Consider the following 26,886-nt stretch of genomic DNA (forward strand, 5'->3'; position numbering starts at 1 on the left):
GTTTTATCTGGTGTCCTCGAGACTAGCTGAGCAGATGGCAGTTGCCACTTCCAATTTAGTGGTATTATTGATAAACCCTTTGATGGCAGCATTTCTCCCTTGGATATGGAAAAGTTAAGTTGGTAGAGTAAAAAGTAATGGATATTGGGAGTACATACTTTGTAAATGAATCATGAGTTGTAGCTATAAAAAGGGCCAACCCTATTCACCCTTTCAGTGCTGGAACTCCTGTTTTCTAGCAGTAATTGATTGCTCTTCAGAGCATTTACCAAATTCCACAGGAGAGCATTTTGAGCTTGCAAAGTGTTAGATACTGGCTGACATAGTAACTGAGTCTTTAATAGGAAATTCCAGCTACATATGGATAATGAGGAAGCAGTTATGACCAATGAATTTTTATAACATTTTCTTATTTCTTTTTATAGTTAAAAGGACTTTCTTGTCCAAAAGCAATGTTGTGTGATTCATCCACGAGGATGCAAAAGCCATCTAGTAAGTCTACGGTATGTGCTATGTGAGGAGATTATGAAACATGGCAGGCATACCCAAATTCACAATGAATGTCTGTTCCAAGGATGTAGCAGAATTCAGTGTAATGAATCTGCCACAGGTGAATTCCTGGTTCAATTAGATATTCTACCTTACTGGAGGGGTCAGGGTCAGTAACTGTTGTTGGCAGACTTGGCACCTGACTCTGACAATAACTTAGTCAACCACAGTGAGAGCAGGTCTTTGTTGATGAGCTTGTATATAATCTCTGTCTTTGCCAATATAGATGACTTTAGAACCCACTGAACAAGGATTGGCTGGCTGGAGAAAGAGGCTAACTAATACCACAGGTTAGCTGAGCTTCACCTGACAACTAAGAACCTTCTCCGCAGTGGAGGCATTGTAATAAGCATCACTATAAGACACAGATATTTTTCTTGTCATCAATCCTCTGATCCTGTTTATTCCAAGAGCTTGATGACCTTTTAAATCCAATAAATCTGCCCTTCTCCTAGCCAATGACAACAAAAAAACGTACTTGAAATTCTGCCAACTGGAAAAAATTCTCTCTTCCACTTCAATTCCTGAGTGGGTGCTAATATCATGGAGGTCTGTCTCTGCCTACTGTCAGCCACAGGTTTCTCTTTTATATTACTGCATCATAGGGAACTTTCCACACAGCAGTGTGAGTCCATGAAGTAAGCTGAGGGGAAGATGGCAGCATGGAAGTTGCAGTCCTGCTAGAAGAGTAGGCAACATACTTAGTCAACTTTTTTTTGAGGATCTGTCTAAGGCTGGTCTCTAATACACTAACTTTTCCTTGACTGTATAGGAAAAAAAAAGTTTGCATCCACTGTAGGGGTAGGTAGATCTGGTAACACCAAGTTTATAATGGTCAACTGAGTCCCTTATCACCAGGTATACCATGGTTAGCAGGGTCCAGTGGCAATCAAACTACTGTTTTCCAAAAGAATGATAGCTACATACCAAAGATGATGCGGTTTTCTCCCAAATTCTTAGGAGACTTCATTGTGATTCTTCTAGTGGAAATTTCTGCAGCCTTCATATATTATCTTAATCTGCCCAAGGCATTTAATTTGCCATATCATTGGCTCAGTCATGGGGATAAAGGTACAGAGAGCTATTTGCAGTATAGCTTGGACAACGTGAAGACTCTTCTCTTGCTCTGGGCCTTACTCAAATTAGACAAGGTTTCAGGTCACCAAATAAGTAAGTTACCTTGTAAATATAGTATATATTACTTCAAAAATGCAAAGATCCTATGAAGAATTGCATGTACAAAATATTGCAACTTATTTTATATTTTAGAAGGAATATGCTTAGCCAGCCTACTGGTCTGCCAAAAACTTTACTGAGCTTTCAGATTTTTATAATTTTGTGGAGGACACCTTCTGTCTTCTGATGAGCTTGACTTCTAGGCAATCAGCTTCTTTTTGTTCTTCAGGTTGTATTGTTACCAACAATGTGATGAACTAGGGCGATACCTTGTGGAATGGGAAACAGTCGGATCCCTGAGAAATAAACTGTGTCATAGCACTAAGGAGTTGCTGTGTCCTAACACAGTAACGAAGATGTACAGCAGGTCCTTGAAAAACATCTTTTTGTTCAATGTTTTTTCATTATAAATAATGTCGATGAGAAAAATAAGAATTGATTCTTGGCTGGGGCCTCTATGTGAAGTCTGCATGTTCTCCCCATTCTGCACGAGATTTCTCCAGGTACTCCAATTTCTTCCCACATCCCAAAGATGTGTACATTATGTTAACTGGTATATCTTCTAAATGGTCTTAGTCTGAGTAAGTGTGTAAGCATGTGTGGGGTGTGTGTGTGTGTGTGTGTGAGTGCATCCTGCAATGGAATAGTGTTGGTTCCAGTCTTGTGCCCTGACAGATTCCATCCACTGGCAACCCTGAACTGCAATAAGTGGGTTGGAAAATGAATGAATGAATGAATAATGAATTTTATTATTGTCCAATAAAAATTCATAAAGTATACAATAATCATCCAAATGCATAACATAAATGATACAGGATGAAAGTGCTCAGTGATCCCACCATATTTGTTATTGTGTGGTTTTGAACTGTGTGGTGGTAAGAGGTACTCTTTTCAATTTCTGACTTGTAAACAGTTATTCCTTGATTTAACCCATCATTAGGACTGCGGTTGTCACCAGTTCACCAAAACCAGTAAATAATTATCTGGCTAAATAATTATCTTACTTGCTTTTATTAATCATTCTTAAATTTATGTGTAGCCCACATTTATTTCAAATTTTAATACTGTAAGTGTTTTGAGCCTTTAGAAGTTTAGTAATGGTTTTGTGACCAAAAATATGCTGTAGGAGTTAACTCTTGTTTGTATCAATTAGCCTATGATAAAACTGGTTTCAGAGCATGTTGTCTTGCATAAAGTCATAATTTCCAAGAACTTAGTGACAACATTAAAGGATGACTTACTGTACTAATCTCTTTTCCCAGGGAAACTATTGGTTGCTGGTATTTACTGCTTGTTTGGATTGAAAAAAAGTCACTAGATCAATAACTAGTTATTAGGTATCCATGGTTGTATTAATTTAGTCCATTATAAAGATTCTATCTGGAACAGTAGCTTTTATTGGAGTCATCAACTAACTCAGGCTATGAAAATTCACTATTTCTCTCCCAAAATCAATCACTTTTTGCACTAACTAAACTAGAGAATTATGTTGAGCATTTTATAATTACCACTCTGCATTTTCTGGCCTTCCGTGGTAGCAATAATTTCTGCACTTCTCCTAGGGGTGTAGTATTGTTCTTGACTTACTCTTCTGCATGCAAAGAGAAATACATGGCCTCTGCATGTCCTTATTTTTCTATAGCTCTTACTCTACAAGTTAGGAATCTAATGTGAGTATTTTTCTAGCTACTGAAATGTATTCAAACATTATGGTCAGGACCTGGGGAAATAACCATGTAATGGGTTGAGAGTCACACACAGCCAATTGTGAGGGAGACTCAAGTGAAAAATATTTTCGTGACATGTGGCTCTGGGAATATAATGGATTCAATACGTGTGTGTGTGTGTGTGTCTGTGTGTGTGCATGTGCATGTGCATGCAGGTCTTCTTATTGGGAACTAAAGTTAGATACTTCATACAACATAGTTCTTATGTTTTGGGGTTTGAAGAAAGTAAGGGAAATTTCCAAAGGACCAGAAAAAAAGGAAAAGCTGCGAGAACTTAAAAAACAGTTAACACAGAAGTAATAAGTGATTCCAACAAAGGCAGGAGCCAGATTGTCACTGCTGCCAGGAAACTGTGCTTTGGTCTGGTGAAAAGATATATGTGGGAAATTGCTAAACTTGAGCATCCCAAGTTAAGTCTAAGAACCTTGAAGGTGACTTATGTCATCATAGAGATTGGTAGCCTATCCTGGCTTGCATTTGATAGAAACCAAATCCACTTTGGTGAAAATATCTTTATTTTATGCTCTCATGTTTTCCATCAATCAAGATCAGCCAAATATGAACTCACAAAGAAGAATTACCAAACATGCAAAGAAAATAAACCATATGAATGATAATTAACATAGGTAACCCACAACACATATGAACCCTCAAGGCTTTGAGACATGATAATCATTAAATATAGTTGCATAAGATGTAGGCTATAAAACATTTTATGAACCATTTAAAGAAATGGAAGATGGAACAACAAAAAATGTGCAAGCAACAAAGCACTTAAAAATTTCCAGGCATTGAGGAGTACCCGCCAACTGGCAGGACCGAGCAGGAACCCGCATCCAGGAACAGAGCCCTTTGCTCCTCCCTCAGAATGAATGGAGACCAGAAATCAGATGTTTATGCCCAAGAAAAGCAGGATTTTGTTCAGCACTTCTCCCAGATCGTTAGGGTGCTGACTGAGGATGAGATGGGGCACCCAGAGACAGGAGATGCTATTGCCCGGCTCAAGGAGGTCCTGGAGTACAACGCCATTGGAGGCAAATATCACCGGGGTTTGACGGTGCTAGTAGCGTTCCGGGAGCTCGTGGAGCCAAGGAAACAGGATGCTGATAGTCTCCAGCGGGCTCTGACTGTGGGCTGGTGTGTGGAACTGCTGCAAGCTTTCTTCCTGGTGGCAGATGACATCATGGATTCATCCCTCACCCGCCGGGGACAGATTTGCTGGTATCAGAAGCCAGGCGTGGGTTTGGATGCCATCAATGATGCTATCCTTCTGGAAGCATGTATCTACCGCCTGCTGAAGCTCTACTGCCGGGAGCAGCCCTATTACCTGAACCTGATTGAGCTCTTCCTGCAGAGTTCCTATCAGACTGAGATTGGGCAGACCCTGGACCTCATCACAGCCCCCCAGGGCAATGTGGATCTCAGCAGATTCACTGAAAAGAGGTACAAATCTATTGTCAAGTACAAGACGGCTTTCTACTCCTTCTACCTTCCTGTAGCTGCAGCCATGTACATGGCAGGAATTGATGGCGAGAAGGAGCATGCCAATGCCAAGAAGATCCTGCTGGAGATGGGAGAGTTCTTTCAGATTCAGGATGATTACCTTGACCTCTTTGGGGACCCCAGTGTGACTGGCAAAGTTGGCACTGACATCCAGGACAACAAATGCAGCTGGCTGGTGGTCCAGTGTCTGCAACGATCCACTCCGGAACAGCGCCAGATCTTGAAGGAAAATTACGGGCAGAAGGAGGCTGAGAAGGTGGCCCGAGTGAAGGCGTTATATGAGGAGCTGGATCTGCCGGCCGTGTTCTCGCAGTATGAGGAAGACAGTTACAGCCACATTATGGGTCTCATTGAACAGTATGCAGCGCCCTTGCCCCCAGCTATCTTTCTGGGGCTTGCGTGCAAAATCTACAAGCGGAAAAAGTGACCTAGAGACTGCAGGGGCGGAGAGGAGGCTCTCAATAAATAAATTATTGTGTTAAAAAAAAAAAAAAAATTTCCAGGCATTTATAAAGAGTATCAAATGTAAATTTTAGAAATAAAAAATGTAGTTGTTGAAAAACAGAGGCTAAAGAGCATAATAGATATAAAGGAAGAGAAATAAGTTAATTGGGAGACAGACTCAAAGAAATTAACTAGAATGCAACACAGAGAAATGAGAGGTGTAAAATGAAAGAAATGTTAAGAGATGTGGAGGATAAAAAGAGAAGGTCTAATACTATGTCCCGTGTGACATGTACAAGAAACGGTAGTAAGAGATCCACCTGGGGGATTGTTAGAAATTCAGATTCAGCCTTATTGCTGACCTCTTGAATTAGAATCTTTATTGGTTAGGAAGCTCCACAGGTGACCATATATATAGCCAAGATTTGTGAAGAACTAGGTGAATAAATTTATAGTCAGAATCCCAGACTGAAAATAAAGAGAATGGAGAAGAAGCAATATTTGAAGAGATAACAATTACATATTTTTCAAAATTGAATGAAGACATGAATCTATTTATACCAAGTAGGATATCTATCTATCTATCTATCTATCCATCTATCTGTCTATCTGTATTGTTATGAAACCAAAAATCAACTCGTTTGTACCAACCAAAACTATCTTTTAAGAATAAAGTAAAATAAAATAAAGTCATTTTCAGAGAATCAAAAACTGAGAGAATTATCTATACATCATACTTAGGAACTTCTAAAGGATGTATTTAAGAAAGAAGAAAGATTATTCTAGAAGAAAGATCTGAGATGCAAAAGAATGGTGAACAAAGAAATTGTTAAAGTCATAAAACAAGTCAAAACAAGTATCTTTATAAAGTGATATCTAATTTGTGAGGGCTTAAAGGGAACAATTAAAATACTTGACAACTAATATTATGTAAGTTGGGAGGGGTGATTATAATTTAAAATTTTTTTGTAGATATGTAAAAAATGTACATTTTTTGTACATATTTGTAGAATACATGAGATATTTTGATACAGGCATACAATGTATAATAATCACATCAAAGTAAATAGAACATCTGACACCTCAAACATTTATATTTTCTTTGTGTTACAAACTATCCATTTATATTCTTTTAGTTATTTTAGAATGTATGATAAATTACTGTTGACTGTAGTCACCCTGTTGTGCTATCAAATACTAGATCTTAATCATTTTCTCTAACTATCTGTTTGTGTGCATTAACCATGCTCCCTTCCCCCCACCTGCCTGACTACCTTCCCAACCTCTGGTAACCATCATTCTACTTTCTATCTCCATTAGTTCAATTATTTTAATTTTCCAATAAATAAGTGAGAACAAGTGAAGTTTGTCTTTCTGGGCCTGGCTTATTTTGCTTAATATTCTCCACTTCCATCCATGTTGTCGCAAACAACAGGATCCTGTTCTTTTTTGAGGGTGAATAGTACTTCACTGTGTATAGTACACATTTTCTTTCTCCATTTATTTGTTAATAGAAACAGGTTTCTTTCAAATCTTGGCTATTATGAGTAGTGCTGTAATAAACATGGGAGTGCAGATATCTCTTCTGTATACTGATATGATTTCTTTTGGATAGATAGCTACAAGTGGGATCACTGGATCATGTGATAGTTCTATTTTCAGTTTTTGAGGAACCTCCCAACTGTTCATAGTGATTGTACTAATTTACATTCCCAGCAACAGCGTATAAGGTTTCCCTTATCTCCACATCCTTAAAGTATTTGTTGTTGCCTGTCTTTTGCATAAAAGCCATTTTAATTCAGTTAAGATGATATCTCATTGTTGTTTTGATTTGCATTTATCTGATGATCACTAATGTTGAGCACCTTTTCATAAACCTATTTGCCACTTATATGTCTTCTGTTAAGAAATGTCTATTCAGATTTTTTGCCCATTTTAATATCAGATTATTAGATTTTTCCTAAGGAGTTGTTTGAGCTCCTTATGTGTTCTGGTTGTTAATCCCCTGGCAGATGGCAATTTTGCAAATATTTTGTTACATTCTGTGGGTTTTCTCTTCACTTTGTTGATAGTTTCCTTTGCTATGCAGAAGCTTTTTCACTTGATATGATTTCATTTTTCCATTTTTGCTTTGGTTGCCTATGCTTGTGTGTATTACTCAAGAAATCTTTGCCCAGTCCAATACCCTGGAGAGTTTCCCCTATGTTTTCTTATAGTAGTTTCATAGTTTGAGGTCTTAGATTTCAGCCTTTAATTTTGATTTGATTTTTGTATATGGCAAGAGATGGGGGTTAGTTTCATTCTTCTGCGTATGGATATATTGTTTTCTCAGACCTCTTATTTAAGAGACTGTCCTTCCTCCAATGTATGTTCTTGGCACCTTTGTAAAAAATGAATTCACTGTAGATGTAGGAATTTATTTCTGAGTTTTCTAATTTGTACCACTGGTCTATGTGTCTGTTTTTATGCCAATATCATGCTGTTTTGGTTACTATAATTTTGTGGTATAATTTGAAGTCAGGAAACATGTTATGTTATTTTTGCTCAGAGTGGCTTTGCCTATTATGGGTTTTTTGTGGTTCCATATAAATTTTAGGATTGTTTTTCTATTGCTGTGAAGAATGTCATTATTATTATTATTATTTTTTTTTTTGAGATGGAGTTTCGCTCTTGTTACCCAGGCTAGAGTGCAATGGCACGATCTCGGCTCACCGCAACCTCCGCATCCTGGGTTCAGGCAATTCTCCTGCCTCAGCCTCCTGAGTAGCTGGGATTACAGGCACGCGCCACCATGCCCAGCTAATTTTTTGTATTTTTAGTAGAGACGAGGTTTCACCATGTTGACCAGGATGGTCTCGATCTCTTGACCTCGTGGTCCACCCGTCTCGGCCTCCCAAAGTGCTGGGATTACAGGCGTGAGTCACCGCGCCTGGCAGAATGTCATTATTATTTTGATAGGGATTGCATTGAATCTATAGCTTGCTTTGGGTAGTATAGACATTTTAACAATATTGATTCTTCTAATCCATGACCATGGAATGTCTTTTCATTTTTTAATGTCCTCTTCAATTTCTTTCATCAATGTTTTATAGTTTTCATTATAGAGGTCTTTCACGTCTTTAATTCCTAAGTATTTTATTTTATCTGTAGCACTGTAAATGGTATTGCTCTCTTGATTTCCTTTTCAGATTGTTAGTTGTTGGCATATAGAAGTACTACTGATTTTTGTTTGTTACTTTTGTATCCTGCAACTTTACTGAATTTGTTTTTCAGTTCTAATAGTTTTTGGTGGAGTCTTTAGATTTTTCCAAATATAAGATGATGTAATCTGCAGACAAGGATAATTTGACTTTCTATTTTCCAATTTGTATTCTCTTTTCCAATTTGGATTACTCTAGCTAGGACTTCCATTGCCATGTTCAATAACAGTGGTGAATTGAGCATCCTTGTCAAGATCCAGATCTTAGAGGAAAGGCTTTCACTTTTCCCCCCATTCAGTGTGGTACTAGCTGTGGATCTCTCATATATGGTTTTAATGGCATTGAGGTATCTTCCTTCTATACCTAGGCTTTTCATGGTTTTTATCATGAAGGAATGTTGAATTTTATCAAATGCTTATTCAGAAGCAATTGAAAGGATCATGTTGTTTTTTTCCTTTATTCGGTTGATACAACTTATCACATTGATTGATCTGCATGTGTTGAACCAACCTTGCATCTCTGGGTTAAGTCACTCTTCATTATGTTGAACAATCTTTTTGATGTGTTGTTGAACCCAGTTTGGTATTATTTTGTTGAGGATTTTTGCATCAGTATTCATCAGTGATATTGGCTTGTGGTTTTTTGTTTCTTAAATGTATCCTTGTCTGGTTTTGGTATCACGGTTATACTGGCCTTGAGGAATGCATTTGAAAGTATTCCCTCTCTGTCTATTTTTCAGAGTAGCTTGAGTATGATTAGTAATAGTTCTCTTTAAATGCATGGTAAAGTTCTGCAGTGAAGCCATCGGGTCTCAGACTTTCATTTGCTTGGAGTCTTTATTGCATCTTTGATCTCATTACTTGTTATTGGTTTGTTCAGATTTTGAATTTCTTTATGGTTCATCCTTGTTAGGTTGTATGTATCTAGGAATTTATCCATTTCTTCCAGGTTTTCCAATTTATTGGCATATAATTGCTTGTAGTAGTGTCTAATTATGCTTTGAATTTCTGTGGTATTGGTTGTAATGTCTCCTTTTTCATCTATGATTTTATTTATTTGTGTCTCTCTCTTTTTAGTTGGTCTGGCTAAAGTTTTTCCATTTATATCCCCCTCCCCCTTCCCTTTCTCCTCCTTTCCCTTCCCCTGCCCTCCCCCTCCCCTCCCCCTCTCCCTCCTCCTCCTCCTCCGCTGCTGCTGCTCCTGCTGCTTCTGCTTCTTCTTCTTCTTCTTTTCTTTTCTTCTTTCTTCTTCTTTTTTGACATAGGGTCTCCCTCTGTTGCCCAGGCTGTAGTGCAACAGCATGATCATGGCACACTACAGCCTCTATCTCCTGGGCTCCAGTGATCCTCCCACCTCAACCTGATGAGTAGCTGGAACCACAAGTGCATGAGATCACTAATTCTTTGCCTTTTTGTAGAGATAAGATCTCACTGTGTTGCCCAGGCTGGTCTCAAACTCCTGGGCTCAAGTGATCCTCCCAATTTGGCCTCCCAAGGTGCTGTGATTACATGCATGAGCCACCATGCCAGGCCTGATTTTGTTTCTCTTTAAAATAAAGGCTAACTTAATTTTTTGATGCTTTGTGTTGTTTTCTTTATTTCAAATTCATTTATTTCTGCTTTGTTTTTTATTATTTCTTCTACTAATTTTGGGTTTGTTTTGCTTTTGCTTTTATAATTCTTTAAGATGCATTGTTAGGTTGTTTATTTGAAGTGTTTTTTACTTTTTTGATGTGGGTGCTTATAGCTATAAACTTTTCTTTTAGTACTGCTTTTGCTACATCCCATAGGTTTTGGTATATTGTGTTTCCATTATCATTTGTTTCAAAAGTGTTTCAATTTCCTTCTTAATGTCTTCATTGATGCACAATCAGGAATATACTATTAAATTTCCACGTGTTTTCAAACATTCTTTTGTTATTGATTTCTAATTTTATTCCATTGTAGTCAGAGACTATCGTTGATATAATTTCAATTTTTTGGAATTTTAAAAAACTTTTTCTTGTGACCTAGCACGTGACCTATACTTGATAATGATCCATGTGCTGAGGAGAATAATGTATTCTTCAGATGTCAAAGAAAGTTTTCTGTAAATATCTATTAGAACTATTTGGTTTACAGTATGGATTAAATCTGATGTTTCTTTGCTGTCTGATCTGTCCAGCGCTAAAAGTAGGGTGTTGAAGTCTCCAGCCATTTTGGATTGATGTGTATCTCTCTCTTTAATTCTGACAATATTTGCTTTATGTATCTGGGTACTCCACTATGGGTGCATATATATTTACAATTGTTATATTCCATTTCTGAATAGACCTCTTCATCATTGTATATTTTTAAAACCTTTTATGTCTCTTTTTATAGTTATTGGCTTGAAGTCTTTTTTGTCATATATAAGTATAGCTACTCCTGCTGTTTTTTTTGGTTTTCATTTGCATCGAATATTTTTTCCATCTCTTTATTTTCAGTCTATTTGTGCCTTTATAGGTCAAGTGTGTTTTAGGCAGTAGATCACTGGGTCTTGCTTTTCTTTTTTAATCTGTTCAGCCACTCTGTGTCTTCTGATTTCAGAGTTTAGTTCATTTACATTCAATATTATTATTGATAAGTAAGGACTTACTTCTGCTACTTTAAAATTTGTTTTTTCATTGTTTTATGGTCTTCTCTCCCTTCGTTTATTCTTTCCCATGTTCTTTTTAGTGAATATAATATTCTCTGGTGATATGTTTTAATTTTTTGCTTTTTATTTTTTTTGTGTGTATCTGTTGTAGGTTTTTTGATTTGAGGTTACCATGAGGTTTACAAAAATATCTTATAACCCATTATTATAAACTGATGACAACTTAACATTGTTTGCATAAACAAACTAACAAGCAAACAGGACACTAAAAAAATTCTACATTTTAATTTTATTCTTCTATTTTTAATTTTCTGTTGTTTCTATTTACGTTTGATTTGTACTTAAAATTTATTGTTTTCATTTTTGACCAGTTTATCTGTTAGTGTTTCTACTCAAGATATGAGTAGTTTACACACCACGATTATGACATTATAATATTCTGTGTTTTTCTGTGTACTTACTATTACTAGTGAGTATTAGACCTTCAGATGATTTTTTAATGCTCACCAACAGCTTTTGCTTTCATATTCAAAAAATGCCCTTTAGAATTTCTTGTAGGACAGGTCAGACACTGATTAAATCCCTTAGCTTTTATTTGTCTGGGAAAGTCTTTGCTTCTGCTTTATGTTTGAAGGATATTTTTGCTGGATATACTATTCTACGATAAAAGTTATTTTTCTTCAGCACTTTAAATATGTCATGCCTCTCTCTCCTGGACTGTAAGGTTTCCACTGAGAAGTCTGCTGCCAGATATATTGGAGCTCCATTGTATGTTATTTGTTACTTTTCTCTTTGTGCTTTTAGGCTCCTTTCTTTATCCCTGACTTTTGGGAGTTTATTAAATGTCTTAAGGTAGTCTTATATGGGGGCTTGGTGTTTGATAACCTTCTTGTACTTGGATATTGATGGCTTTCTCTAGATTTATGAAGTTCTCTCTTATTATCCCTGTGAATAAACGTCCTACCACCCTCTCCTCTTTAAGGCTAATAACTATTAGATTTGACCTTTTGAGGCTATTTTCTAGAACTTGTATGCATGCTTCATTCTTTCATAATTCTTTTTTTCTATGGTCTCCTCTGAGTGTGTAGTTTCAAATAGCCTGTCTTCAAGCTCACTAATTCTTTCTTCTGCTTGATCAATTCTGCTGTTAAGATATTCTGATGCTCTTCATTATGTAAATTGCATTTTTCAGCTCTAGAATTTGTTTGATTCTTTGTAATTATTTCAATCTCTTTGTTAAATTTATCTAATAGAATTCTGAATTTCTTCTGTGTGTTATATTGAATTCCACTGAATTTTCTTCATATGGCTATTCTGGATTCTCCAAAATGTTACAAATGTCTGCTTCTCCTGTATTGGTCCCTGGTGCCTTTTTAAGTTTGTTTGGTGAGATCATGATCTTGATAGTCTTGATGCTTGTGGATGTTTGTTGGTGTCTGGGCATTGAAGAGTTAGATAATTATTGTAGTCTTCACAGTCTGAACTTGTTTGTACCCATTCTTTTTGGGAAGGCTTTCCAGGCATTGAAGCGACTTGGGTGTTGTTATGTAAATTTTTGGTCACTACAGCTGTATCTGCATTAGAGGCTATTCCAACACTGTGGCTCTTGCAGACTTGTACCAAGGTAGTACCTTGGAGGTCTTGGATAAGATCTGGAAGAATTCCCTGGATTACCAGGCAGAGACTCTTGTTCTCTTTCCTTATTTTCTCCCAAACAAACAGTTCCTCTGTTTGTGCTGAGCTCTCTGGAACTAGGGGAAGGGTTATACGGAACAAAAGTACAAAAGCCAGCAGAGCACTGGGTACCCCCCAGGCCTACAGTAACCAGTGCCTGGCTACTTCCTAGGATAGCTCAAGGCCGTAAGGCTCTACAGTCAGCAGGTGGTGAATCCAGCCAGGTTTGTGTTTTTCCTTTCAGGGTGGTAAGTTCCCATAGTTCCCAGGTCGGTTCATAGATGCCATCTGGGAGTCAGGGCCTTGAGTAGGAAACCTTAGGTATCTACCTGGTGTTCCATTCTACTGCTGCTGAGCTGGCACCCAAGCCACATGACAAAGTCCTTCCCCTCTTTCCTCCCCATTTTACAAGTAGAGGAGTCTCTCCCAAAGGCTACAACCACCGAAGCCACATGGCCAGAGCTGTCTGGCTACCACTAATGTGCAGTCAAGGCTCAAGAGGTTTTTAGTCAGCTTGTGGTGATTGCTGTGAGGCCTGGGTCTCTCCTTTCAGAGCAGTGGGCTTCCCTCTGACCCAGGGTAAGTCGAGAAATGCTATGTAAGAGCCAAGGCCTGGAACTAGGGACTCCAACAGCCCAGTTGGTGCTCTACCACACTGTGGCTGAGTTGACACCAATTCCTGTGAAAGTGCTTTTCATGTGAATAGTTGTTCAATTTAGTGTTCCTAAAGGGAGGATGATTGGTGAAGGCTTTTATTCAGCCATCTTGCTCTAAAGTATTTTTTTAAAAATTAACACACAAAAACATTTTTTTTGAAGACAGGGTCTTATTATGTCTGTCCTTGAACTTCATTGATATAGGTTTTTATTGCTATAAACTTCTCTCAACACAGCTTTTGATGTATCCCATAGGTTTTAATATGTTGTATTTCCATTTTTCTTTGTTTCAAGAACTTTTTTGATTTTCTTCTTAATTTCTTCATTGATCCAATGATCATTCAGGGGTATGTTGTTTAATTTCTATGTAATTAGAGTTTCCTGTCTTCCTCTTGTTATCAATTTCTAGTTTGATTCCATTTTGGTCTGAGAAAATACTCAATATGATTTCAAATTTAAAAAACTTTTTGAGACTTTTTTTGTGGCCTAAAATATGGTTTATCATGAAGAACGTTCCATGTACTGATGAGAAGAATGTATATTCTGAAACTATCAGATTAAACGTTCTGTACATTTCTATCAGGCCCATTTGGTCTAAAATGTAGTGTATTCCCTGGTTTCTTTGTTATTTTCTGTCTAGATGATCTAATGCTTAGAATGGAATGTTGAGTTCTCCAACTATTATTGTATTAGATTCTATTTCTCTCTTTACGTCTAATAATATTTACTTTGTGTATCTGTGGTGCTTGGGTGTTGGATGCATTGTAGGGTGCAATTTTAAATTGTTATATCCTTTTGCTGAGCTGATTCATTTAAGAATAGTACTTTCAGTAAATAGTTCTGGGAAAACAGAATATTCACATGCAAAAGAATGAAGCTAGACCGTTACCTCGCACCACACCTAAAAATTAATTCAAAATTGATCATAGACCCAAATGAAAGAGCTAAAGCTTTAAAAAAAAAAATCTCAGAAAAAAACAAAGGAGCAAGTTCTCTTAACTTTGCATAGACAATAATGTCATAGACATAATAGCAAAAGTACAAGCAGCAAAAGAACATTTAGATAAGTGGTGGTGTATCAAAATTAAAACTTTTGTGCTTTAAAGGGCAATATCAATAAACTGAAAGGACAGCCTCCACAGAATGGGAGAACATTCTTGCAAAATATATATCCATGGCCGGGCGCGGTGGCTCAAGCCTGTAATCCCAGCACTTTGGGAGGCCGAGGCGGGTGGATCACGAGGTCAAGAGATCGAGACCATCCTGGTCAACATTGTGAAACCCCGTCTCTACTAATACAAAAAAATTAGCTGGGCATGGTGGCGCGTGCCTGTAATCCCAGCTACTCAGGAGGCTGAGGCAGGAGAATTGCCTGAACCCAGGAGGCGGAGGTTGCGGTGAGCCGAGATCGCGCCATTGCACTCCAGCCTGGGTAACAAGAGCGAAACTCCGTCTCAAAAAAAAAAAAAAAAAATATATATATATATATATATATCCACTAAGAAACTCTTTAGTACCAAGAAAATATAATGAACTATTACAATTCAACAATGAAATGATAACTCCATTTAAAAATGGAAAAGGATTTGAATAGATATTTCTACAAAAATATATGCAAAAAATAATGTCCAATATAGCACAATGAATTATTCATTAGAGAAATACAATCAAAACTATTAGTTAACACTTAATGTCCACTAGGATGGCTATAATAGAAAGATGGATAATAACAACTGTTGATGAGGACAGAGAAACTACAACCCTCATACATTCTGGTGGGAATGTGAAATGATGCAGCTCATTCAAAAACAGTGGAAGTGCCTCACAAAGCTCAAGTAACAGTTACTGTATGATCCAGCAATTCTACTCCTAGATATATACCCATGAGAATTGAAAAATGGATGTTCATCCAGAAGGTTGTACACAAATGCTTATAGTAATATTATTGACAATAGCCAAATATGGAAACAACCCAAATGTCCACCATTTGATGAATGGATAAATGCTATGTGGTTATATTCATATACTGGAATAGCATTTGGTGACAAAAAGGAATGAAGCATTGGTATATGCTATGATACGGATGAACCTCAAAAACTTTATGCTAACTGAAAACAAAACAGACACGAAGGTTATATATTATATGATTTCATTTATATGAAATATCCAGATTAGGCAGCTTCATAGAAATAGAAAGTACATTAGGGATTGTTTGGCTGGGGGAAAGGGAAAATTAGAAGTGACTGCTTATGTGTCTGAGATTTCTTTTTAAGGTGATGAAAATATTCTGTAAGTGGATAATGGTAAAAGTTGCAAAGATCTGTGAATACTAAGAACCATTGCATGATATGCTTCAAAAATTTTAGTATTATGGAATGTGAATATCTCAACAAAACTGTTATTAAAATAAAAATAACATTTAACCTGACATCAGGGTATAAGCCAACTGGGGTGGATGAGGACAGTAGAATAGCCAAGTTAATAGATTATTAATTGACAAGTGCTTAAGCTCAGTGTTATTGATGGAAATGGGGAAAAATGTAAGACCCATAACCAAAGTTAGGTTTTAGAAGGTAGCAACTCCAATGGCAAAAGAAGTTAGAGAGGGAAGAATCAATAAGCTTTGCTCTTGGGTAACTCAGAGAATGGTTGTGCCATGAAGGAGTGAGAAGCTGTCAGAGATGAAGGGAGTCAGTGTAAGGTTGGGGTTGGAGATCTGAGTGGAATGTGAAAGAGAGTAAAAAAGAGGTGAGTAAAAACCACTGACTGCCTTTACTTAATGTACAACTAAGGTTTTTTTTGAGACAGGGTCTTGCTCTGTCACCCAGGCTGGAGGGAAGTGGTGAAATCTCAGCTCACTGCAGCCTCTGCCTCCCGGACTCAAGCAATTCTCCTGCCTCAGCTTCCATAGTAGCTGGAATTGCAGGCGTGCACCAAAGACATCCAGGTAATTTTTGTATTTTTAGTAGAGATGGGGTTTTGCCATGTTGGCCAGGCTGGTCTCAAACTCCTGGCCTCAAGTGATTTACCTACTTTGCCCACCCAAAGTGCTGGGATTACAGATGTTAGCCATCATGCCAGGCTAACAGCTAACTTTTATATAGAATTTGCTGTGTGTCAGATACCATCCCAAGCACTTGACATGTATTAATTCATTTAACCCCTACAATGACTATAAATAGCTCTATTTTAAAAGAGCAGAAACTGGCCAGGTGCAGTGGCTCACACCTGTAATCCCAGCACTTTGGGAGGCCGAGGCAGGTGTGTAACAAAGTCAGGAGTTTGAGATCAGCCTGATCAACATGGTGAAACGCTATCTCTACTAAAAATACAAAAATTAGCTGGGCGTGATGGTGCTCGCTTGTAATCCCAGCTACTCAGAAGGCTGCGGCAGAAGAATCACTTGAACCCAGGAGGCAGAGGTTGCAGTGAACCGAGATCGCACCACTGCACTCCAGCCTGGGCAACAGAGCGAGACTCCGTCTTAAAATAATAATAATAAAACATAAAAGAGCAGAACCTGAGGCTCTGAGAGGTGCAAGAATTGCCCAACATTAAACATGAACTTATACTCTAATTTCTATACTCTATACTGCCGTTTCTATACTCTATACTGCCGTTTTAAGTAACAAAAAGGCACCCATCATTTATAGATAATATTCATCTCCTCAATTCGTGGTTATTATTAATTAACCATTTGCTTACAAAAATGCAAATTATCATGGAGTATTTTAGTCTTAATTTGTATAACTTGATTTTGGAATCTATCTGAAAATGAAACCAGTCACCTCAGTGGCAAATGCACTTGCTGTCACTGAAATTTGATACTTTAGGAAGATGTGAAGCAAGTTTCAGAAGGATTCATGTATCAGCCAAGGGTAGAGCTGATATCTTCTTATATGCCCTGTGAGACATTATCATCCTCTGTGAAAGAAATTCACATAATGTCTGCCCTGCTGGTCTCTCTGACTTCTGTAACATAAGCAGAGGGTTCTTTTTTTGGAGAGCTTGAGATTTTACTTTTACCAAGCATTATGAGTTTTGTAGCTACCTTTTGGCATAATTTTTCAGCTTAATTTGCAAAAGTAATGATTCCTTTCCTACTAATGGCTAACTGTATTCCCCTAATATTTAAAATGACTTACTTCTATCACCCACTATGAGATAATTATATTTTCTTTATTTCCTTTTTCAAAAGGAGATTACAGTGTCTAGTGTATATTATGAATGAGGGCTGTTGCAAAAAACAGTCATGCACAGGCTACTGACCCTTGTATGGCTGCATAAAAGAGTGCCTCAGTCCTGAAACATTTTCCTACATGGAGATAAGGAGCCCTCGCAACCTGTGCTTGGCATATCATCTTGTTTGGGAGTATCTTTTTCTGCTCCAGGTTCAGTGTATACTTTTTTGTTCTGTGTAAACTGTGTGCCTCCTATGACACCTGGTCAATCATATTGCATTTCTTTTCCTTGTGGAGGAAGAAGTAGAATCCTTCACCTACAGCACAAGAGGGGCCCATGCAGACTGTCTCCCTGTGTTGGCTGTGGAGCAAGACCTGCTCTTCACAGCACCTGCTTGAAGTCAATCTTGCTCTGCTCTTCTCTATGCAAAAAAAGCGATGTTCCATTCAGCGCCTGTGTGTCATGTCTTTCTTGGTGATGCTTTCTTGGTAACTTGATGCAGTGAGGTGCCATCGTGGGACTGCTGCTCCTGGTGTTAGGCATTGATTGTCATGCTCTTTGCTGTCCTCCCTACAGTGGAACTCCTCCCCTAGAGATGGTAACAGGTGTCACTTGCTTGACAAGGGCCAAAATGCTACCTATCTGAAGAGGCCAGAGACCAAATGCTGGGACTGTTAGATTAATGTCAAACCTTCAAGAGCCTAAAAATAAAAATTCAATGGTATTATTTTAAAAATATAGATAAACAAAAAGGAAAAATTATTTGTAATCCTGCCACTAAAACACAACTACTAATAAGATTTTTGAGAGATATCTTTCTAGTTTTTTCTTCTTTTTAAATACATATTTTTTAAAAAAGAATTGTTCTAGATTTACAAAAGGTTGCAAATAGAGTATAAAGAGTCTAATATACCTTATACCCAGTTTTTCCTATTTTGACATCTTATGTCAGTATGGCATATGTGGCACAATTAATGAATTGATACTAATACATAATTAATAACTAAGTAACATTTTATTCATATGTCTTTAGTTTTTATCTGATGTCCTTTCTGTGTTCCATAATCCCATCCAGGATGCCACATTACCTTTAGTTGTCGTGCCTCCTAAGGCCATTCTTGGCTATGACAGTTTCTAATACTTGGCTTGTTTTTGATGATCTTGATAGTTTTGAGGAGTACTGGTCAGAAATTTTGTAGAATGTCTTTTAATTGGGATTTGTCTGATATTTTTGTCATAATTAGACTGAGATTTTGTGTTTTTGGAAGGAATACCACAAAGCCTCAAAGATAATCCAGGGCAACATACTATACATATGACTTATTACTGTTCAAGTTATCCTTGATCACCTGGATTAGGTATTGTTTGTCAGATTTCTTCATTGTGAAGTTACTCCTATCCCACCCCATACTGTACTCTTTGGAAGGAAGTTGCTATGTACAGCTCAAACTTATGGAATGGGGACTTATGCTCTACCAGCTTGAGGGTGAAGTATCTATATACATTATTTGAGACTCTTTTGCATGAGAGATTTGTCTCCTCCATTTATGATTGATTTATTTATTCAGTCATTTAATTTATATCGGTATGGACTCATGGATATGTATTTTATACTTTGGGCTATAATCTAATATTATTTTACTTGTTTTCTTGCTCAAATTGTCCCAACTTTTGCCATTGAGTGCTCTTTTGATTGGCTCCTGTATGCTTGCCCTTTGGAATACCCCTATAATTGTGGGTTTGTTTGGGGGGATTTTTTTGGAGTAATTTTTTACTTTCTGGTACTGTACTTACTCATCTTCAATGGCTCATATTCATGACCCCAGGCCTAGAATTGGAATTGACCATTTCTCCAATGAGCTTTTGTCTTTTAATGAAAGAATGGCATTAGAAAGCAAGATCTGGGTGCTAGGGGTGTTTATTAATGTGGGGTTGTCATTACTTCTAGGTCTTTTCAGCAGAACAGAGCAAGAAAATACGTATGTATATATCAACTTGTGTATATATGTAAAATATTTCTATATGTAGCAATCTATACTTATTTTAAGCTAAAGCATGAGTTCATACTGATTTCTCCAACTCTAATTCATTACCATAGTGATCATTCTAGCTTCCTCTTCTTGCTTGTCTAAAACCTCCCACTCCAACAGTGAAAATCCTGGCTCCTACCATCTGCCATCCATTTACATATGTTTTAATACGAATATACATGTTTAGCAGAATCAGAATTGTTAACCTGTATTCCCATGGAGACAACTTTATTAACTGGAACACAGTAATTATGTGCAGTTTATTTTGTCATTAGTCTTCCTATATTCACTCACTTCTGAACTTACTTATTAGTACCTTTTCTCCCCTACCCATTTCACTGAAATTGTTTCATACATTTGTAATTTGTAATAAGTTAAATTCATTTGTCACATTCTGCATTTGAGGATGACATGCTAAGATCCCCTGAACTCCTAAATGCATTTTAAAAATTTTTCACAAAGTGTTTCACAACACTCTTTTTGTTGTAAAGTTCCATGGGTTCTGTCAACTATATAAAAACACGTATATGCCATTACAACATCATACAGAATAGTTTCACTGCCCTAAAAATCCTGTGCTGCATCTTTTCAACCCCCATTCCTCTTCTTGAAACCCCTTTAACAACTGTTCTTTCTAAAATTGTTTTGCCTTTTTCAGAATGTCATATAATTGGCATCATACAGTATGTAGCCTGTTCAGACTGACTTTTTTCACTTAGCAATATGTGTTATGATTTATCCATGTCTTATTATGGCTTGATAGCTCACTTCTTTTTATCACTGAATAATATTCTACATTTTACCATTGAATAATTGTACCACTGTTTATTCATTCATCTGTTGAAGGACAAATTGGTTGCTTTCAATTTTCAATTTAAACTTGCTAGAAACATTCACATGTAGGTTTTTGTGTGAATGTAAGTTTTAAAATTTTTTTGGTATGTAGCTAAGAGTGCAATTGCTGGATTATATGAAATGACTATGTTTAGTCTTGTAAGAAAGTGCCAAACTTGGTCAGATGTGGTGCCTCCTGGCTGTAATCCCAGCACTTTGGAAGGTTGAGGTAGAAGGATGACTTGAAGCCAGGAGTTCCAGACCAGTCTGGGCAACAAAGAAAGACCTCATCTCTACAAAAAATTTAAAAATTAACCAAGCATGGTGATGTGTGCACTTGTAGTCCCAGCTACTCAAGAGTCTGAGGTGGGAGGACCACTTGAGCACAGGAGCTTGAGGATACAGTAAACTATGATCTATCATGCCATTTCACTCCAGCCTGCCTCTTAAAAATAATTAAAATTAAAAACATTAGAAACTGCCAAACCCTGATTCATTATCATTCTAGCGTCCTCTCCTTGTTGCTTCTGAATGACCATCCCATTTTGCAGTCCCACCGGCAATGAATGAGAGTTATTGCTGCTCCACATCCTCAACAACAATTAACGTGGTTAGCCTTTTGGATTTTAGCCATTATAACAACTGTGTAGTTGTTTTTGTATTTTATTGTTTTGTTGCTTTTTTTTTTTTTTTTTTTTTTTTTGAGACAGGGTCTCACTCTGTTGCCCAGGCTGGAGTGCAGTGGTGTAATCTCAGCTCATTGCAATCTCTGCCTCCCAGGTTCAGGCGATTCTCGTGCCTCAGCCTCCAAAGGAACAATAGGTACGTGCCACCACGGCAGGCTAATTTTTGTATTTTTTGGTAGAGACAGTTTCACCATGTTGGTCAGGCTGGTCTCAAACTCCTGATCGCAAGTGATCCACCAACCTTGGCTTCCCAAAGTATTAGGATTACAGGTGTGAGCCACCACATGCAGCCATTTATTCTTATTTTAATTTGCAGTTCATGACAGCTAATATTGAGCATCTTTACATATGCTTTTTTGTCATTTGTATATCTTGTTTGGCGAGGCATCTGTTCAGATCTTTGGCTTATTTTTTGGTGGGTTGTTTTCTTATCATTGAGTTTTAAGTCATCTTTGCATATTTTAGATACAAGTCTTTTATCAGATATGTTTTGCAAATATTTTCCTACCGTTTGTGGCTTATGTTTTGATACTCATAACTGTCTTTGACAGAGCAGGCTTTTTAAATTTTAATACAGTCCAACAATTATTTTTCTTTTATATATTGTAATTTTGGTATTATATCTAAAAACTTATCACCAAACTCAAAATCACGTAGATTTTCTCTCCAATATTTTTTATGCCTATATATTTTATCAACATAAGATTGTACTGTATATACTGCACTGCAACTTGCTTTTCATTCTTTTGTTTTTGTTTTTGTTTTTTTGAGATGGAGTCTTGCTCTGTTGCCAAGCTGTAGTCTTGCTCCCGGGTTCAAGCGATTCTCCTGCCTCAGCCTCCTGAGTGGCTGGGACTACAGGCATGTGCCACCATGCCCAGCTAGTTTTTTGTATTTTTAGTAGAGACAGGGTTTCACCATGTTGTCCAGCATGGTCTCGATCTCCTGACCTCGTGATCCGCCTGAGTCAGCCTCGCAAAGTGCTGGGATTACAGGCATGAGCCACCGCGCCCGGGTGCTTTTCATTCTTAATGATATATTGCAAACTTTTCTCACACTGTTATTCTTCTAGAGCATCTTTCCATTAACTGCTTTAGTATTCTCTTACATAGATGTACCAATAAGTATTAGGTCAACATTCTAGTGTTGAATAATACATTTTTAGATTTACTGAATCATTATGCATATTTCTGAAAAGTTGTTTCAAATTAAAACTTATTGGACTAACTAAGGGGTTCTTAGTCTCCAAATTGAAGAAATGATTGTATCCTTTTTTTCTTCCTTCCACAAATATTTAATGAATGTGTGCTGTGTATGAGGTTCATGAGAAGCTCATTCCGTTAAACCCTGGGATTGCAGCAGTGAATTGGAGTCCCTGCCCTTAAGGAGGTTACATTCTATTAGAAGAGTGATAAAAATCAAAACAATATGACTTTCGATAGTTATAACTATAATAAAGAATATAAAGGAAGATAAGGGATACTGATGGAACATGAGTCTTGAGGCTTTAGGCAGTAAAGACAATGAACACATTTTAAGGACTGTTAAATTTGAAGAGAATGGTGTTAGGGCTTGGGAAATCTTGCTGAGATTTCTGAACTGGTATAGCAGGAGTAAAGAAAGGTAGAGCCAGAAGGTTAGAGAATATAGAGAACGAATTTTCAAAATAGGAGCAATTCTGAGCAATGACAAGTGCTCCAGTGTGACTGGGGGAAGGAATAGATGGAATGACAAAAGCTATAATCAGTGGAACTGTGATGAACCATAAGGGTTAGGGACCTGAATGGCCATCTGCATAAAGTCTCACAGGATGGCCCGGAACTCAGATGGCAGAATTCCAGAGTTGAGGAAGAATTCCAGCAGGGCAATGAACAGTGAGGTGGAGTCAATGGAGATGAGGAGGGGTATGAAGCCATATAGCCGGCCGGGTGGGGTGGCTCACACCTGTAATCCCAGCACTTCGACAGGCTAGGCCGAGGTGGGTGGATCACCTGAGGTCGGGAGTTCGAGACCAGCCTGGCTGGCCAACATGGTGAAACCCCATCTCTACAAAAAAAAAAAAAAAAAAAAAATTAGCTGGGCATGGTCGCCTGTAATCCCAGCTACTCGTAAGGCTGAGGCAGGAGAATCACCCTTGAACCCGTGTGGCGGAGGTTGCAGTAAGCCGATATCGCGCTACTGCACTCCAGCCTGGGGGACAGAGCAAGGCTCTGTCTAAAAAAAAAAAAAAAAAAAAGTCATATAGCCAAATGGCTGTGTCTTAAACGGAATGGCGATTTTTTACAATACAGCAAAACCCAATGGTCTGCAAGTGGCATGTATTTTTATTTTTATTTTTTGTTGAAAATGCCGACTCCAATTCCCAACCCCCAGGCGCAGCGTAAGAAAATGAGCTAGAACTGTCTCCTGAAGCCTGTCAATGGTAAAGAGCAGCCATCTCAGGCGAGGCAGGTTTTAGTGAGGGCAGTGAGGGAGGGAGCAGGAACGAACTTTCTGTGAGGGGCGCAGGGGAGCTTGTTTATCGTGTTTCGGAGGAAGAAAACTCTGGGAAGGCCGGAAGCGGAAACGGTGAATCCTGAGGTGAGGAGAGGAAGCACGGAGCAAAACTGGACGCGGGGGAGAACACAGGTGATAAGAGTTGCTTCTGTTTTGAGCCATAGCCAAGGAAAATGTAGACCTCAAGGTTTTAATGGAACTCTGGGAGGAAGTGCCTGGATGTCAGTGCAGTTTGAGGCTCAAAGGAAGCTCATGGCTAGCGCCCTGCTGTGGTCATTGGGTAAGTTGAGGCCATTACTGGAAAGCGATAAAGCCATACTAAACTAGAGTAATACATGCTGTAAACCAAATTATAGGCAGTTGCTTATATTCAGAGGAGAACAAAATCATTTAAATACCTTCAAGCACTTCAGAAATGCCCATTTATCCTCAAATTGTTTTGTTAATTACAAGTCACTCAGAATTTCTTTAAAACAATTCCTTTGAGAAATTTTATCTAAATTATACTTCCTCACCTTACCTGCTGGTAGTGTGTACCTGAAAATAATGGAACTATATTTCTTTAAATATGTTTAATAATTACAAAATTCACCTGATCACCTGTTCTGAAATAGCATGTGCCTGTGTCACTCTCGTCATGAAATTTTGTGAGGTGAGCCAAAACGAATTCTCCTGAGTTCTCCACTCAAGTTCCAGTATTTCTTTATGCTGCTTCTCCTCTCTCCTGATGGCTATAGCAATATAGGCTGGAGAACTCTAGGACTTGAAGAAAGGCGAGGATGTCTAATCTTACCTCCACAGGGAGAGGCAGTATTAGGAAGTGTCACTGCCCAAGTTAGGGAACAGGGCATTATTTTCCCATAACTGGAGATGCAGGTTGTTTTTTTTTTTCCTAAATTTTAACCTACTTTTTTATCACATAAAAATGGCAGTTTTGAAGTCGCTTTCCTGTGCCTCGATCATCATTCTTGAAATGCTACTCCAGTGTTAGGGAAGCGGTAAGTTCCAATGAATTTACCTTGTTACACAGGAATAGTTTCAGATTTGAAAGAGCCTGAAGATATCTAAATATGCAGTTGTTGCTATTAAGGTTACTATATAGTAACTTTGAAATTATTTGTCTTAAAAAAGTATACTACAAAATATAGTTAAATATGTATAGATATAATAAAAATAGATAAAATATAGATAGGTAAACGTTTATAAATTTAAATGTTTAAAACAGTGACATTAATTATAGAAATATGTAAAATGTACAAATAAAATATGTATAAATAAAACATAGTTAAAATCATTAAGGAATGTTATATGTAGTCACAATAAGATTTTGAAAAAAACTTTGGAAAGGCTTTTTTAAAAAAACTCTACCAATTATATTTAAATTATTTGTCAAGAGTTTGGCCCAAATGCTGTAAATATATTGTTGCTTTAGTCATAATTTTCAGCTGAAAGGCTGGTAGCCTTTTCAGTAACATAAAGTTTTGGAATGGATGACCATTACTTAGGAGAGGAGGGAAAAAAACCTCTAAACAACAACAGTAACTTTCCAGTTTGGTATGGTTTGGATATTTGTTCCCTCAAATCTCATATTGAAATGTAATCCCCAATTTTGGGGATGGGGCCTGGTGGGAGTTATTTGAGTTACGGGGGTGGGCCCCTCATGGCTTGGGGCTGTCTTTGCAATAGTGACTGATTTCTTGAGAGATCTGATTATTTACAAGTGTGTAGTACCTCCCCCCACCACTCTCTCTCTTGCTCCCCCTCTTGTCTAGTGAGATGTCTTGCTCCCCCTTTGCCTTCTGCCATGATTGTAAGCTTCCTGAGGCCTTACCAACAGCAGATGTCAGTGCTATGCATCCTGTACAGCTTGCAGAATGGTGAGCCAGTTGAACCTCTTTTCTTATAAATTACCCAGCCTCAGGTATTTCTTTATAGCAATGGAAGAACAACATAACATACAAGTAAACGAACACGTGGGGCCAGGTAATAAAAGGTCAGGCTCAAGAGGTCAGGGGTCAATCTTCCTTAGGTTCCAAGAAAGTTAAAAAAAAATTATACTTGTCTGGAAAAAAATGATATGTTAAAATGGACTCCCTGTACTAAAAACAGAAAGGGGTAGCAAAATTGAAATGCAAATATACCAGTGCTTACAGGAGGACATTCTGCTGGATTGATGTTGTCTCTTGACCTTAACATTAAGAGTACTTCTGTGTAGGTGTGAATCTCCCTTTCCCCCAAATAGGTAAGCCTGCAGTTGTGTGGTGTGATACGCAGCATACCCAGAGAATATTCTATAAAGGGGTTCAGAATCTTGAGTCTACTCTGTTGGCTTAGTAGATTGTCAACTAAGATTCAGCCAATCTTGAATCTACTCTGTTGGCTTAGTTCAGGTTAGCAGCCAATCTCTATATGACAATTTTGTTAAGTATAACTGAACTCATACACTTAAATGAATTTTGGGGGATTAGGGGCATAACATTTTGGACTGTCGTCTCAGTATCCGGAAAGCAGAGCATTGTGTCAAAGAGGATTATTCTTGAGGTTTAAGATCTCGTAGAGTTTGCCTTGCTAGGTTTTGAACTTGCTGGAGGCCTGTCACTTCTTCCTTTTCTCTTTTTTCTCCCGTTTGGAATGAAACCAACTTTGCAAAGATAATGACACTGAGAGAAATCTAACATGACTGACTCCATCTTGCTGCTAGTCTCACATGCTGGGTATCGTTGCTCATTCCTGGGTATAGGCCAAGCTAACTTTGGGATAAATTTAGTTTATAGTTTAATCTTAAATCAAGGATGATATTAGCCCTTCCCCAAACTAAACTGACTTTTGTAAAACTAATGAAAGGCCATGAGGTTAGGATTATGAGAGGGGGATGAATTTTAATAAAAGTAAATGTAGTTGAATGATACCAACTATTGTTCTGGAGATTTGTGACTTCCCCAATTACTTCTGTAGATGATGTCACTACTGTAGAACTTAAGATTGATCTTTTGAGATATTTTTCACACTTTTACATTTTGGCAAATGACTGAACCCACTCACAGGTGATGTCACAGGTTCACAGCTAGAGAGAAATTTTACTTTAGGACAAATAGTACCTTCAGACTCACCCA

General features: G+C 37.7%; 2 protein-coding genes across 2 annotated transcripts in view; both read left to right on the plus strand.

Annotated features, from left to right (window-relative positions):
* The window catches only part of LOC105728456 (U3 small nucleolar RNA-associated protein 14 homolog A), a 187,206-nt gene that overhangs the window by 23,668 nt on the left and 136,652 nt on the right, over nucleotides 1-26,886 (plus strand). The gene's annotated exons all lie outside the window — the stretch shown is intronic.
* LOC105728457 (farnesyl pyrophosphate synthase) lies at nucleotides 4,275-5,446 on the plus strand. Its single transcript, XM_012468850.3, has one exon. It carries the CDS (start codon nucleotides 4,321-4,323, stop codon nucleotides 5,380-5,382), a length of 1,062 nt encoding a protein of 353 aa, XP_012324273.2. The 5' UTR covers nucleotides 4,275-4,320; the 3' UTR covers nucleotides 5,383-5,446.

The sequence above is a fragment of the Aotus nancymaae genome, unplaced genomic scaffold, assembly GCF_030222135.1.
Source record: "Aotus nancymaae isolate 86718 unplaced genomic scaffold, 86718_ANA_hifiasm-v0.15.2.pri h1tg000040l, whole genome shotgun sequence".
Taxonomy (NCBI): Eukaryota; Metazoa; Chordata; class Mammalia; order Primates; family Aotidae; genus Aotus; species Aotus nancymaae.

Bases quoted from the DNA above. Each gene is read 5' to 3' on its own strand.
- LOC105728457 (XM_012468850.3), top strand. From the start codon at position 4,321: ATGAATGGAGACCAGAAATCAGATGTTTATGCCCAAGAAAAGCAGGAT.